Here is a 17,082-nt window from a genome sequence, read left to right as displayed (position 1 = left end):
GTTCCCCTCTGGTTACTGTCAGCATCAGGTGGTAACACTGAGATCTCACTGAAAACTTTTCTGAAGACTGGGTGAATGTGCATGGATCTCACAAAGTTTTCTCCTCCCTTTTCCCTGCAGTGGCTAAGCAATCAACTCACAGTGGGTGTGTTAGTGCCAACAAGCAGGGAAACTTCACCTCTCACAACTGGGTCGGGACATACCAACACAAGTGCATCAATGGTCTCACTCACACCTACATCTGCTTCCAAAAACTCCAGCCTAAGTGACAAATAGCCATCATAAGGGTACTCGGCGGAACTGAGACCCCATATCGCCAACGTGTCGATAGACGTCAATGGCAGGTGTGTCAAATATCTGTCGTAGAAGGATCTGTACAGCAGGGTTACTTGAGAACCAGAATCGAGTATGGCTTTAGAGTAGATGCCTTCAATCTGTACCGACACTACAGAGCTAGGGCCCACTAAGCCTGCAGGTACAGTGTCTTTCACTTTTCCCTCTAAGGTGCTGCACTTGGTGGAACGTGTTACAACCACCGGGATGCCAGGCCGTTCCTCTACTGGACCCCGCGGTAGTTTCCCGATTTCTTTGTCAGTTTAATGAGGCGCTTGTTGACTTTGAGTAGGTTTTCTTCACCTTCACATTCTCTCTTAAAATGTCCATCCTCCCCACATCTGTAGCAAAATATTCCAGGTTTATCCTCTTGATAGCCAGACCTTTGTGGGGTAGCATTTCTTTTATAAGGTGGCTTGGCAGGGACTTCTGGTTGTGAAATCTGGGTGTCTGGATGTGATGCAACCGTAGCAGCTTTAAGACTAAGCATCTCAGCTTTCATGACACTTATCTCTTTTTTCAGCTTTGCCACTTCAGGATCAACTTCTTGTTCAGGTGCCGACTTAGAAACAGGAGTTACAGACTGTGACATTACTGGGTTCTTGCTATCATTTCTGCTTTGGAGCATGTCCTCTTCCTCCCTTACTTCTTTTAGCAACTCACTGAAAGAAGGGGGTTCTCGCAGCTTGTGAGTCATACGAAGACGGAGTGCAATCATGTCTTGTTGCAGTGCTCCCCTCACAACCTGCTCCATCCGTAATCGATTCATGTCAGACAGTGCCACGCCTCCTTTTCTGAAAATACAGTGCAGCAGTTTATCCAACCTCAACAAGTAAGTAGACAACTTTTCGCCCACATTTTGGTAGGTATGTCTGAACTTCACCAGAAGATCGGACGCACTCTCAGTTGTTCCAAAAGCCGTCTCCAAAACCTGCATGTAGTCATATGAAGTTGCAGTGGGCTGCTGCACTCTCAAGAACCTTACAATGTCTGCAGCTGGACCTTTCAGATTTTCCACTATTCGCTGTTTCTTTATGTTGTCACTGCACTGCCACTCATCTAGCAGATGTGTTGTCTGTTCTGCCCAGGCATCATACTCTTCCTCCCCATTGGGCGTAGGTTTCACACCAGAGAACATGCGCAGCTTACGATAGCTCTGAGAATCAACAGATGTGGCGTTACATTTATCCACTAAGGAACTGATAGCATGTATCAAAGCCGTGTTCACATCAAGGGGTGAAGGCTGAAGTAAGCCACCAACGTCAGTAAGAGTTTTACCTTCCGCATTCAGGAATGACATTAGCTTAGATTGAAACTCATCATTTTCTGCAGGAGCAGTGAGCACATGGGCTGGCTATGGACCCGCCTCCCCAGGAAGTCCAACAACATCCGGTACGGTTTGATTTTTTAAGTCAGTTGAAGTCTTGATCAGTACCAACTGTGTCTTAGAAGCTACATCAAGACAACGGTCAACTATCTCGGATTTTCCAAATACTTTGACCTGGCTCAAGGCCGATAGCAGAACTGCATCTGTGACATCGGGGTCCACATCACTCAAAACAACTGCATGTCCATAAGCTAACTGCTTCCTTTTGCACCAAGCTTCAATTTCAACTGCTTCCATTTTTCTTTTTTTTCTTTTTTAGCTCAAACAGTAAGAGATCTCACAATAAATGTAACCACACTTGACAATGAAAATAATTTCCTTAGCAATCTCAAAAAAAAAATTAGTTCCCTCTCTTTGGTGAATAACGGAAAACCAGGTCAGTCATAACACAAATTACATACAATCCCGGACGAGCCCCCAAAAATGTAACACTTTTACCACCGGCTCGTGTGACAAGACTCCCCCCTTATGCCCTCGGGTGCAGTCTTGACTCTACTTAAACATTCTGTGATAAAAGATACATCTCGAAAAATAAATATCAGTCTAGGGTTCATATGATTCTCGTGTCTACACAGACAAGCGGAGGCTAAGGAAATACACTTAACCGATTAAGGCTAATACATGTGAATACTCAAATGATAAGACACCATGCAATAAACCCAACACAGGATCTCAGGGTTAGAAAATGTATTAAACAATTGCAGGAAATTCACATCCAACCCTTTTTTCTTCATGAAAAAAAACACATATACAAAACATACAATAAACCCCCGGGGGATAGATTTCAGTATTTTTTTCCCTTAACCTGTCCAATGTTATTCTTTTCCCAGAGTGCACTCTTAGTTTATTTTTGTTGTTGGCGCGCTTTAGTTGGAGCTCTTAATAATAACAACAATACCTCCGAGTATCCGTGATGTCTCCACCTCCTCCGATGAATAACTCGCTCGTTGTGGTAGCAACCGTCTCCACTCGCGGCAGCGAGCAACGAATCTCCGGTTCCTTAGATAGCAGCGAATCATCCACGGTTAGCGACTCTCTCCCGAGACAACTCTCCAACTCCGTCTCTCCGCTCCGGCGGAATCTCCGTTAGCCAGGACCGTGGCGTTAGCCTAGCTCCAGCTAGCCAACGTAGCCAAACGTGCCTCGTGCTTAGCCAAGCACCAAAAGATACGGGAAGCCCGGCTCAAACGCTCCGAATGATTGCCGGGAAGTCCGCAGACGGGTGATATGTTGTTGCCGAACAACTTTGGTGACATAAGCAGTCCCGAAGTCCATGCTTTGTCTATGCCATTTTAGTAATCCTTCTTTTTCTCCTCTCTTCCTCCCGAGTCTCTTTCCCCCGGAAGTCATCTGCAAGTCATGACCTCTCGTGACGTAGCATACAAAACAAGTTACACTTCTTCTCTTTTAACAGACATTCACATTCCATGAAATTATGGTTTTTTAACGTAACTGATTTTTTCACACACTATTTATGCATTTTAATACAAACATTTATATCACATATCTATACCACTCTTAACCTCACCATGAACAATTATTTTCTCTTTAACTTATTCTCATGAAAACAAAATAAATACCACTGATATTTATCAGAGTATTACAACTACAAACCACATTGTTTTAAGTGAGTTAACCTTTTGTCTCCCTGACAAACACTGTTTGCAAAAATGCATTTTTTTGTTACATATGACAATAGAAATAAAAAAGAAATTAAGACATGACCTTGTTATTTTTAAGTTATTGGGTTTTTTTTTTTTTTCCTTTTAGTTTATTCTCTGTGCAGTGTTTAAAAAGCCCCATATGGACTTCAATTGTAAAGTTTGCTATTGTTTTTGGTCAAACCTCATATGTGAAGGGATGCACCTGGTAGCAGCAGGGTTTGGTGGTGTTAAATGATGCTTGAGCCTAATGTGGGCGACAAATTGTGCCCATACGCAGTTAGAGAATTTCAGTTTGAACAGCGGAAATGTGAGAATAACTGTGAAGAACTCCTCAGCTTTCTATCAAGAATAAGGAAAGAAAGCAAAGAGGAGAGCAGGGAAAAGGAAGGGGAGCTAGAGCGCTACGTCAGTACTCTGGCAGGAAACCAGAATGTTCTGGACCGCCTGCGTGTGAGACGTACTTTTTGGCTTGGACTACAGGACAGCAGCCAACCAACGCATATGCATAAACTCACATACACTCACATCCATACATTCGAATCACACTTTTTTTTGTAACCATAGTGCTGGCAAATTATTGTTTGGTACCCTGTGAAGAAGCAGGTAGTTGCAGTCATATGATCAGAGCGTGTGTGGGCGTGCATATTTTTGCGTGTGTAGGCCACAGATGGTTGAGGAAAACTCAGAGAACTCAGATCAACAGCTCACCTGCTGCGACTGTGAACGCTACACTTCCGACACACACGTACACACACAAAGTCTGGTAGAGAAAAAAAGTCACGCTTGCGGATCAGCGCCTCACCTGTGGAGACTGAAAGCTTCTGCTTCCTCTCAGGGAGAAGCTCAGCAAGCACACACACACACGCAGATTCCTTTCTTTCTGATTTGATTTGCATAATAGCATTGGTGAGCACATAGTGTAGGAAGGCACGTGTGACATTCTCATCGTGTATTGAGAAGATTTAAATAAGCATTAACGTCACAGCTTTGTTTCCTTTTGATTTGTTTTGTGTTTGCCACTTACATGTGTCCAGACACTGATCTATTAATATAATTTTTTCAATTCTGTTATGGTGAGCATGTGAAAAGGAATATTTATGTCATGTTGCTCAAATTTAGGCTGAGGTTTGCCCATTATTATGTCTGGTCTCGAGTGTCACAGCATATGCTGCTGGTCTGATTGCCGATTCTGATCCAGAGTTCTGCCTACAACAGTGGAAACATCTTAGTTTCTGGTCAGCAGTTTATGGATACTATGACCTATGGATGGAAAACTACAGTTTATCCATTTGTATTTTAAGCTTGGAATTATAGAGAATTTAGAATCACATTTGCTTCTTTGTTGATATATAATATGTAATTAACTGTAAATTACATGTTGCAAAGGCAGGCAGTCAGAGATGTTACCTGTGTTTTACCAGTTGTACAGCAGTAAACCACGATGGAGCAACAGTAGCCTGCATCTGTGACTTTTCACGTAACATTCAATAATGACATGTTTAGGAGCAGCTGAGGCATTTGCAATAATTTGCCCGTTGCTGTGTCAGGCTGCGTGACACTAACTGCAAGTGTTTGACAAATACAGGAAGCGTTTTTTCATGTTATTAAGCTGTAAAGCAATTTCTGCACAGTGTCACTTGTCATCTCATAGGAGGAAACTAATCTTCCCACTGTGCACAAACTGGTAATGTAAAGAGATGAAAAGCAGGAAAATGAAAGTAGACACCTGATTATTGTTTTCTGGCACTAAGAGTAATTTGATATGATGAAAACTGATTTGTTGAATGTCATATAGAGGTTTCATATTGTTTCTGCTTTATGCTGTAAAAATCAAATCAGTTTTGGGTATGATTCACACACAGTAGCAGCACCATCTACAGTTTAACTCCACAGGCAAGAACCTCTCACAGTGGTAAAGAGCAGAAACATGCTGGCTTTACACACACAAATACACACACTTGCACTGACACACAGAGACCATATGCTGTAAGCAAGAGCTGTGTGGTGTTCAGCTCTGTAGAGCGTCATAACCATTGCATGAATACATGCCAGAGGTCCTCCCTTTCTGCTGACATGCGTGTGCATTTGACTTCTTTTTCTACTGTGACAAATGTTAAGACAAAATCTTTTAGGTCAAGGTTAGAAGTCTGGGAAATATCTGGGTTTAAATAAACCATGACTGTTAATAGGAAAAATGAAAAAGCAACATTCTTCACACTTGTATCAGTGGCAAACTACTTCATCCATTGCTTTTGACAGGCTTCACTTATTGGTTGCATGTGAAAGTTTGGGGGGGTTGCTTTGTTGTAAAGCAAACCTCCATACAGCTGCATAAAATAGCAAAATAACTAGTAGATAAACCTAGCCTTAATTGACAGAAGCAGCCAGCCTATGCAGGAAAAACGTTGAAACATGGATTTCCCAAACTGTAGCATGAGGATTGTGTCAATGTGTTTGTTTGCCACCAAGCAACAGCATCCTTAAGTTATTAATAAATTAATACCTTGATATTGAATTTCATTTACATGATATGTCTGGACTTTAAATAGAAACAAGCAGCAGATAAAAACAAACAAAACAACAAACAGAAAAGCAGTTGTGCAGCTCCCAGCAAGTCTCCCAGAGGGGGCGAATTATTATTTATTCTGCCACACCCTGCTAACACACATGCTAGTGAACACACAAAGGTGTAAAACACCTCATTCATTATCTAGTGTGAGGTGTTTGCAGAAACAGACACAGTGGGAACAGAGCAGCATATAGCTCCTCAGAGACAAGAGACACAGGGATTTAGAGTGTGTTACAACACCTCATCGTGCCTAGCGCTCACTTTCCCTCTGTCTTCAATTTTCACCTCAACGTGCTGTCATGCCACTGATGTTTACAGTCAGATTTCTTAGCATGAGGCAAGTGAAAATAATCCACATGAATATATTTATTGAAACCCTGAGTTATATGGGGGTGTGAGAAAGAGAAGAGAAAGACGATAAATGATAAATGATAAATGATAAACAATATTTAATAATAAATAATTATAACTAAAGCCATCGCAGAAAACTTTATTTTTCTATATTATGTTTTTTGTATTATATTTCTCCTCATGTTAACTTTTATCAAGTGGAAAAAAGTGATTGTGTTCATCTTCCAGCTTCATGTGTTTATATTATGCTAACCATAGCCATGTAGCTAGCCACCATGTAGCACATCATTATATACCAGCAAGCCCAACTTCAGTAACCCTACAAACATCACTGTTTAGTTTTCTATCTTCATTTATGTCGGAAGAGATAGCAGAGCTGTACGTTTTAATTTTTCAGAAATCTCTCAGTCAGAGCATGGTATATAGACCTTAGATGGAAACTAGCAAGCTAACTCCCTGCTAACTTCAAATTCTGTTAAACTTAATAAATCCTGTTTTTATGGATGCCTGGATGTCAAACTTAATTGTTACACCTGGTAAAGCAGCAACACTGATCATGTCATTAAAGATGAAAGAATTTAGAATAGAATAGAATAGAATAGAATAGAATAATCCTTTAATTGTCCCACAAGGGGAAATTTGGTTGTAACAGCAGCCAAAAAGACAAATATACAAACAAACAGTACACAGGACACGGAACAGAAACATACACAATTTTCTTACATATTTACATTATTTGAAAAGTTTTCTAACTCTTAGTGATGCCGCAGTGTTTGTTTGACTTTGAGACCTGAAGAGTTTTGACCCGGAAACAGCTAATGGCGTCAGCTAATGTTCAACTGGAGTGAACATTAGCTGTTATCTTCACATCATGGCGGAAGTAGCTCTCACTCACTTTTTCTATACACAGAAAGACACAAATTTAACGTGAAAGAAACTATCGCTTAAGCGCTTACTTATAGGAGGTCATGTGATTGTTGGGATTTTCTCCGTTTTCTTTCTATTATTGTAGAATATGAAGCGCCTTGAGGCAACTGCTGTTGTGATTTGGTATTGTATAAATAAAATTGAATTGAACTAAAATGAAATTGAAAAAGAAAGAAAGAAACTCATACACACATGTGTGGCACTGCTGTGTATTGATGTTGTTAACCACTGTGCTGATTAAGTTACGCTGATTTACCTCTTCCTACGGCCCATTCTCATCTACCATTACTTCCACAGGGCTATTTTATAAAATAAAAATTCTAGGGCTCCTCATGGTTTGCAGTGGCAGAGCAATGATCAGAACAACAGCAGCTGAACCAGTCACGTCATTGTGCCCATGCTTTGCATCTTTCCAGCATCAACATGACGCAGTTGCTGTCAAACAAGAAACGTTTTACATTGGCTTGTATTTTGTTTGTCTTTTATTCAGTTATAATCCATCTAACCTGCAGAAATCTTTCATAATTTTAAGGTTGAATTTCCAGTTTTCTTTACATGGATTAAGCCCACTTATAAACCTTAAGTGAATATTTTGACAAAAGCCATGGAACTTTAATCTCACTTTTCATTAAGACTTAATAACTGCAGCTATGCATGTATAGAGTCACTAGTCAAGCAAAACAATATTATGGCTTCATTAACAGCTCAGTCCTGAGTGCCAACAGTGTGCATCTTTGGTTTTCCCTACCAGAACACTGAACAACTGTATTTAAAATTTGCATTAAAGATACATAAACCTTTTCTAGACTACAGCTGAATTCTGCAGGTTTATATTTTTTTGTGTCTTGCCTATTTATCTTCCAAATGTATGTTTTAGATGGTTTTATATAGAGCACATTGTAGATATTGCTTGATTGTGCATAGTTAAAACTGTCTTTATATTTGAAACTGAATGTCTCAGTGCAACAGCTCATGTCTGATGGTGGGAGGGGTCCATCTTGTCTCCTATGGTATTCTCCTGTGAATTTCTATTATGGATGGATGTATTTGAACATAGAAAATAAGGCAATGGCATCAAGCTATCATGAAATAGCAGATTAAAAGCCGGCTTATTAAAAAGATAAGCATTGGGAGAGTTCAGCAAGCGCACTACCTGACATGAACCATTTGTCAGCACAACTGTAAATTTGCTAAAGACATGTTTCTTTACAAAATGCCCATTAAGAGTTTGAGCAGATTACTCCCTTTAAGTATGAGTTATTTTGCAGTTGCTATCATTTTTCCTGTGTTGGGAAGGATACATTTTATGTGCCTGCACTTGGAGTAAGCTAAAAAAATAATAAAGAGAAAAGAAAACCACCTCCAGACACCCACATGCACAAATGGCAAAGAAGAACATAACTTAGTAACTGATGTTATGATATAAAATCAATGTTCTGTAATTTATCTAACTTTTTCATTTTTGTCCTTTTGCCTGTAGCTATGATGAGTGTGTCGGTCCAGGTTCGACTCAGATCTACATCCCTACAGATGACCCACCTCCTTACTCATTGGTGGACCCCTGTCAGGGGGGAGCAGAGCAGGATGAACGGCCTTGCTACTCCCTTACAGATCCTTCCCCACACTGCGGAGAGACCTCAGCCAGTGCTGCCTGGTTTTCTCCCTCCCACTACCCACTGGGACTGCAAGAGCAGGAGCATCAACATCTTGCATCCATCTCCTTCCCACTGGAGGCAGCACCACCTTATGAGTCAATGCTGCCAGAGCAGGGACAGCCCCTCCCTCTCATGCCATGTGACCTTTATAAACACCAATCAGAGAGGGGGGATGATGGCAACTCCCAGCAACTCCCTGCGAACCAGATCTCATAGGACAGTTAATTTGTTTCTCTCACCTGTGGGCTTGGTGAATTAAACAAACACTTGGGATGTGTGGAAAATAGCTTTCATTAGCAGCTGTGACACCAAACGATGGTCCAAAAGATGTGCATTTCTTCCACACGGTTGCAAAGACCTGAAGAGGCTGAAGCTTGACTGCAGTGCAGTCAAAACTCCAGCTTTCAACCATTTTACTGTTGTTTGACTATGGACAAAATAAAACTCAAGAACTGCATTATACTGCAAAGTTCCTGGAATGGCAACTTCTCTCAATGGCTCTCCTCTATGTTGTTTAGTTTAGTTTTGCCATGTGTTGACTGTTATCGTCTCCTTGAAGTAGGACTGATACAAGAGTTGTGTGTCTTGTGTGGAGTTTAGTCTGAATCGCTTCCAAACAAATGCATTTACATTTATCCATCATGTCATAGACAACAGGAAATTGAGTTTGTCTTTACAAGAAAGAGTATGAACAGTATAGATGTGGGTTTTAGTAGTCTAGTTTAAGGTATACACAAGCACACTCAGTACCATCCCTGAGTTTATTTTGCTGTGATGTCACATATCTTCGTATTTAGAAATGTTTTGGGAAAAAACTGTACTTAGCTCTGATGTTATATAGAACATGTCAACTACCAGCACACCACTGCTGATTTACAATCTCTATAGTGTGTGCAGACAGTAGCGTGGTTTATGGCAACCTCCAGTGTTAGTTTGTTGGTTGTGGTAGTTTGATTAGAAGGAGTTTGTGATGAAATGGCTGTGTATAACAGGGGAACTACCTGGACAAGGAATTATCAACATGCCATTTTTCCAGGTATATTTGTATTACCTTTTAGCACCATGATGATGCTATAGAAAACATTGCTAGCATGTCATTTGAATCTGTCATCACCAGAGAGGAGTTCAACTTGTCCAGCTGTATAAGTTGTCATAATTCTTCCAATCAAGGGCTCTGGTTTTAATGTCAATGCTGTAACTGGATCCCAGCAGCAAAATGTAGCTTGGAGCTCTCCTCTTGTCGAGGTTGGGTTGATGCAACGGAGAAGAAACACAGTAAACTGTAGACTTTATTACATTATTCACTCATAAGGGATGCTTCTGCGTTGTTGTTCTTGTTCTGCTCTCATAAAATAATTCACTTGGCTTAAACCGTTACAAATGTTCTCTGTATTGCACACAGGTGAGCAACACATGGCTTGCGATAGCCACTAAACTAATTACTAATGAACAAAATAAACTGATGTGGAAACTTTTTGGGTCATTCCATCTTAACTCATTAAATTTCTAGTAACTTCTCTTTTCAGCCACCTTTGTTTTCGACGAAATGTTCAAAGTTTGGATATATTCTGTATGATAATTGTTGTGAAATTTTACCTTAAGATATTAAATACCTTTCTAGATTTTAAAAACAACAACATTAATTTACACATTAGTGTAATATTCAGGCACGTATCCTAAACACAATGAAAAATTTAAAACAGCATGGAAGTTTAGTGAAAATAGCATTTTTAGGTCAAAAAGCATTCTGTGTGTTTCATTTTACATTAAATTTTGAACATTTAAATTACTTTGTCAATAGTGGTCTTTGACAACGTGAGATGGTTTTGGGGGCAAAATGTCATAGCATGAAAGCAAAATGTCATAGCAATCATGGCATATATGCAAACCATGAATATTTTTAGGAAAGTCAAAGATGGCTGAGCTGAAGGACAACGATGATTTGAGACAGAGTGACCCAGTAAGATTTTTTGTAATATGCAAAGCCTTTCGCATTTGATTCTAAAAAAATGTTTCCGCTACAGTATCTCAACATTTAAACATGTAACTGTCAGCTGCAAAGTTTCTGCTGGTACTTGTAAATCAAAGGGTCCCCTTGAAAGGTTATTACATCATTCTGCCTGACAGGCACCAGACTTCTTTTACAGGCATTATTTAAAAATGTTTAAGGTGACAAACATGTATGGACTGTTCCAAGTGTTAGAATTGCAAAATGGTTCAAGACAAGACAAAAGAAAATTATCATTGTGTCCTTGATACAGTATTTCCTTGTTATTTTGCTGTAGATGCATCAGGGGAAATTAGTTTATACAACAGCAGATATGTGGTCAAATGCATCCCATTAGCAGGTGGTTTGGGTGATCTGGTAATGCTGTGTATTGGTGGTCATTTACACTAATATGCATCAGAGCTGACTGTTGCTGAGCAAACTGCTTAAAGTGTAAACAAAGTAAATCCAGATACAAATGTTTTCGATGTTTCACCATTTATGCATCATTTCCTAATCAGAAACAAAGCAATAGATATGAGCTAAAATGCATCAGCTGTACATAAATTGAGTTGAGCAAAGGGGAAGTAAAGCCAGTCGGAAGCATCTGTAGTGAACAATTTTGCCAATTAATAATTAGTCAGCATTAAAACGGTAAATAAGTTAATAACGGAGAGATAATGTTGTTATTTTAATATATATCTGCAGCCATTCTTTCAAATGGACCATGCAATCATTACACACTCCATTCTGTTAATGAGATGTGGGGAAACATCAGGGCAATTAGTTTCCAAAGAAATCTAAATTGTTCATTATTTATTTTGTGTTTGAGTTTGAAACATAATAAGTTGGGAAATTCTTTAAAGTACAACAAACATGGTACAGTTACCATGACATAGACATGTTCAGAGGGGGATTTTTACAATGTGGGTGTTATCTCTGAACAGCCCGGATGGATAAAAGCAGAACAAATCACAAACTTTTCTAACTTAACCAAAACGGAACAAAAACCCAGACAGCCACTGTTGGTGCACAAAATATGAATATACCTGCATTATGGTCACCAGGCAACCTGATCTATCACCTCAGGTGTCTGTGTACATATGTTATATAATTTACTATATGTGTCACAAATACACAAAATGTTTGAATGAAGTGTTTAGAGTTAAAATTGGGGCTATCCTGGAGACACTAAGACCTGTAGACAACATCATCATTCACCAGTTATTGAAGCAGGAAGCCACTAAAGGCTGAGCTTTAATAACATTTTTTTTCAATGTTAGTTTAATTTGAGAAATTGACAATTTTTTTAAAATTATCTTTACGTGTGACATAGTGTTTTAGTTAAAGATGTGCCTATTAGCCCCCAGACTGTTAGCTTGAACATTGTAGCCATAATTATCTCAAGGCAACCAATCTGCTGCTTTGAGCTAAATCTCTGGTGATGTACTGATTTTGTGATGTGGGTAAAAGCATGCTATTGTAACTGAATCCCTGTTAAATGCCTTGTGATGACAGATTTTACTAAAGGATACCATTTTCTTGACTGTTTCAAGCTGTTCTTAAGGGTTCTAGTTAATCACTGGTTGTCTTTTGGCTCAAATTAGCACCTGGAAACGAGCCACTCACAACATTTACTTCATTACGTTAGAATCTCAGTACTGCTTTTAAGATTTTAAGCATTCAGTCAAGAGTAATTTTCTCTGATGGATTACCATATGTTGTAATAAAACGTTTTTGTCTGCCATTTCAAAGTTTCTGCACTATTCATGTTTACTTATTTTCCTCTCTTTCATTTTTCTGACTTCTATATACTATAGAAAAAGTATAGAGTAAAATCATTTGTAAAAATAATATGAAATAAAAATGATGGGTTTTATGAGAAGATGTATAAGCCACATAACAAACGTGATAGAATCACCCAGGCTAGCAAAGATTCAGACAGGCACATTTAAACCAATTATGTATTTTGACCATATTCTCCTGAGAACCGAGGAAAAAAGTATCTTCCTGTTGAACTTTTTTGTGATTTCCTGTCTCTTCGGAACTGAAAGAGACCACCCAAACACATGAGATATCATCAGAAAGACCAGGAAATTCCACAATTAGGCACATCAGGACTTAGTAGGGTAGCTCCAATAAGTCAAAAGTTATAAAGACCAAAATGACAAATGACCATGAATGAATATGCTGGGTCTCGGAAGAATATTTAAAAATCAGACATTATGATAAGCCAGTTTTACATTTATCCACTAGGGGGCGCTGCAGAACAAAATAGTCTACACAGAATGGTGAGAACATTTATCTAACTACAGCAGTGTTTCCCGACCTTTTGGAGCCACGGCACTTATTTTACATTAGAAAACAGCACACCACCAAACAAAAATGTCACAAAAAGCATATTATATTTTTTTCCCGTGCATTAGGTATAGCGGAATTGGCTTGGTTTGTCCCCAGTATACCTTTTTTGCTTTCTTCTGATCGCTACTCATGCTAGGGCCTTCATCTGGGTCAGAATTTTCTCCAGGACCCAGGTCAGATTGACTACTTTAAAAAAAAAAATTTTTATCTATTGCTATTACGCGTCTCACAGCATGACTATTACGCAATTGCTTCTTTGTCTTTGTTTCACTGGCAGTTGGCAAACCATTTAATTAGAGCAGGAAGAGAAGGTAATTATCCTGCCCGTTACTCATGCCGATTGCTTAGAGTACTAATCAGGTGGAACGGTTGGGAAACACTGAACTACACAACGTTCTGTATCAGAGGAGGAATGTGTCACACCTTTATAAGATTAAACAAAAGGTAAAATGGAGAGATCATTAAATTTGTCTGATTTAATGCAGTTAATAGGAACTGTGTGAATTCTTTCTTAGTTAAAGTGTCTCAGTCTTTAACTTAATTGTTCAGCTAGGATTGCATTACTTTGCAGGTGCATTCTCTGTAAGTAAATACAATTTTGATGGTTTACATGTGTAACCAATCATAATCTAAATAAATTGTTTTTTGAGCAAACACTAGCAAGGCCCACATTAGAGGCTCTACAATGTTGAAATATTGCATCAGTGTGACATTTGCAAATTCAAACTTGTGATTAGATTTATCCATTTTTTTCTAAACAGATTTTTAAAAGTTGGCTAATTATGGGTTATTTTAACCTGACATTTTCCTCGGTGTGGCTGTTGTGATTCTGTGGATTTTGTGTTATTATTTTCCGTGTTTTTGGTAGATGTTTAAGTTCCCTGAGCATTTCCCTATCTGCTCCTCTCTCTGTCACATCTTTTTGTGTTAAGTGTTAGTCTTCATGTTCTTTCATACATGTTAAGTGTTAGTACCCATTGTATTTTTTCCTATTTTACAGTGAAGATTTGTTTCTCTCATGCCCTGTGTAGTGTTGCTCTCATCTGCCTGATTGTCCTTGCCAGTCCTTACTCTGCTGTTGGACATTCCCTAATCAGCCTTTATACTTTTTCACAGCATCTACTCCATTTCCCGTGTTTGTTCCCTGTGCTCAGCATACTGTTAGCCTCACTCATTGTGGTTATTGGATTATTGTTTCTTTACTTTCTGGACTTTTCTCTGCTATTTTAGACTTTCTCTTATAAACCATATTAAAGGCTCACTTTTTGCTGAAGTCGACCTCTTGTGTTCTGCATTTGAATCCTCAGCCTTACACTCCACACACCTTGACATCTTCTAACTTCATACTATTCTCTTCTACATTTTGTTTTTGTCTGGTATGTTATTCTGCATAAACAATAGCAGTTACAAAAGTGATAATAATAGTATTGACAATAAGATATTTGGAGAGGTTAGCTGAAGAGTCACAGGGAGATTTTCTGAGTTTGTATTGACTTTTTTACAGAACTGCGGAGGAGGGGAGTCTCATTTTACTCTAAGAAAAACAAGCTCTTTGACAAAACAAAATCTTTGATAAATATGAAGTTACTCTGTTTCTAAATTGCAGTCATCTGGGGAAATGAAAAACAACATGCAAATGGCACACTTTTTCTATTTCTTTTTTTTTTAGAGCTACATAGTTACACTGCTGAAAAATATGCAGTCATGATGTATCTGTTCATCTACTGTTTACAAGTTGCAACATAGAATACTTACAGAAGGAGTCGTTTATACGGAGCCCTTTTGGTGGATCTCATTGTAACAAAAACACAGGTTTTCGTGATTACTTTAAAAAGGGTTTGACTTTTTGTAACATTAAAACAGAGTGACTGTAGATGAATAGTTTCAACTCCTATTTGCCTTGCTTATACGTGCAAATTTAAATTGAAGCTTAGTTTCAAGTCTTTTATTTCACAATCATTGTTTTTATTTAGCGTCAGTATGTTTGCTTTGAGTGCTCTTTATTGCTAACCCAGTCAAATACCTCATATCAGTGTGAGCAGTTTAGTTCAGTTCGCCAAGCTCTGTGCTTTTGAATACAGGGAACATGTGATTTATTTTTAGAACACTTTATTTCCCAAAACTGACCTGGGTAGATTTTTGAGATGCTTCTGACATGTGCACACCTAGCTTAAGTCCTGCTGGACTGGTTTATAAGTCAGTCTGAGACACTGTAAACAGCAGTTATAACTTTAAAGACCCATTGAGAGGCTACTGCTCGTGAATAAAAAGGTAAGATGAGCTATTATTAAAAATCTGTTTTTCTCCCCTTAATGTGGAATTGAAGCCAAAGGACTACACTAAACCTCATTTCTCCTGTAGAAAATGAAAGCTCATATTGTGCTCCTGATCCTTGTTCTTGTGGTCGGACTTACAGTGATGCCTGCTTATCCCAATGAGGACTCTAAAGGTAAGACCTGTGTGTATGACTTAGAGAATACTCAAACAGCCCTTACTAAACACTAAGTTTGTTTATGATGGTTTCAATCTTACAGTCATTCCAGATTACATAGCCCTACACGAGCTAGAGAGAGATGGAACTTTGAAGCCATTTATACCAGAAAACGCAGGAGGTATGTTTTTTTTTTTTTTTTCTTGCGCAGGAGGTATGTTGACTAAGAATAGTTTTGTGTTTGCTCACATTTGTGTGTGTGTGTGTGTGTGTGTGTGTGTGTGTGTGTGTGTGTACCATGTTTAGATATCTTTGTAAGGACCAAAAATTGGAATGCTACTATACTTGTGGGGACCAACAGCCCTTATGGGGACAAAATGCCCAGCCCCACGAGTTTGGAGACATGTTTAAGGCTCAAAATGTGGTTTAGTGTCAGGGTTACAGTTAGGCTATGGTTAGGTTTAGGCTAAGGGTTAGAGTTAGCCATTCACTTGTGATGGTTATGGTAAGTGGCTAGGGAAAACATAAAGTCAAGTAGATGTCCTCACTAAGATATGAAAAGAAGTGTGTTTGTGTTTAAAGTCTTTACCACTATGGCCATGAAGTTGCCATAAAAAACTGTACATGCAGTACCTCAGGGTTGCACCTCAGCACAATTTTGAAAGTACTGACAGGTGTGCTGTACATAAACTTACCAGAAATGTATTTACTTAGACCTCGAACAACTATGAAACCAGAAAGTTGTAGAGTTCAGGATAACAGACTAAACCTTTCTCAGAGTATATGTTGGTTGTACTTGGTGTGGAAGTAGTGTTTGTGACTTAATGATCTTTTGTTTTTTTTATTGCAGGGAAACCTGATGATCCATGACAGAAAAGAGAGGTTTTCAAAAGCTTCTTATAAATGTGGCTCCCACCCAAGGCATGCTGAATAAACAAACATGGCAATCATACAAATAATGCTAATGTAAATATTTTGTGTTATATTATATACAGAAAAATAATAAAGTTCAACTTGGATTTAAAAGGATAATCTGATATCTTTAATTCCTAATTTACAATGCTCTAATTTAGATTATTATAAGAATACATTTTCTTATATGGTAAATAATTAGTAAAATAAAAGGTACGTTACTTTGTTTTTGATCTTTACCTCAGAGAACTCACATGTATGCTATGGAAAACAAATGAAGAACTTTAACCTTAATTAGGTTGATCAAACCTTCCTGCAGTATTGCTACCTTTTATAATATATAAAATGCATAGGACCTTGCAGAAGAATATAAATCCACTAAACAGAGACTTGCAAGAACAAAACTTTTGCATTGTAAAGATGAAAAAAAGGTATATTATATATATATATATATATATATATATATATATATATATATATATATATATATATATATATATATATG

The 17,082-nt window shown here is 38.4% G+C and overlaps 1 protein-coding gene and 1 long non-coding RNA gene across 3 annotated transcripts in view; both read left to right on the top strand.

Moving 5' to 3' along the window:
• The window catches only part of bean1 (brain expressed, associated with NEDD4, 1), a 56,559-nt gene extending 43,939 nt beyond the window's left edge, over positions 1-12,620 (top strand). For both annotated transcript variants that reach the window (XM_082557127.1, XM_082557128.1), the window contains exon 5: positions 8,712-12,620. In XM_082557127.1, coding sequence (XP_082413253.1) covers positions 8,712-9,102 — 391 coding nt within the window. In that variant the 3' untranslated portion in view covers positions 9,103-12,620. The remainder of the gene's footprint in view (positions 1-8,711) is intronic.
• Positions 12,621-15,397: 2,777 nt separating this feature from the next.
• Positions 15,398-16,697, top strand: LOC309721086. Its single transcript, XR_014280654.1, has 4 exons — positions 15,398-15,505; positions 15,596-15,683; positions 15,769-15,846; positions 16,516-16,697. It is a non-coding gene; the product is annotated as an uncharacterized lncRNA (long non-coding RNA).
• Positions 16,698-17,082: the final 385 nt, after the last annotated feature.

The sequence above is a fragment of the Aulonocara stuartgranti genome (genome assembly GCF_965226115.1).
Source record: "Aulonocara stuartgranti genome assembly, chromosome: 13".
NCBI lineage: Eukaryota > Metazoa > Chordata > Actinopteri > Cichliformes > Cichlidae > Aulonocara > Aulonocara stuartgranti.
This window is presented reverse-complemented; position numbering and strand designations above follow the sequence as displayed.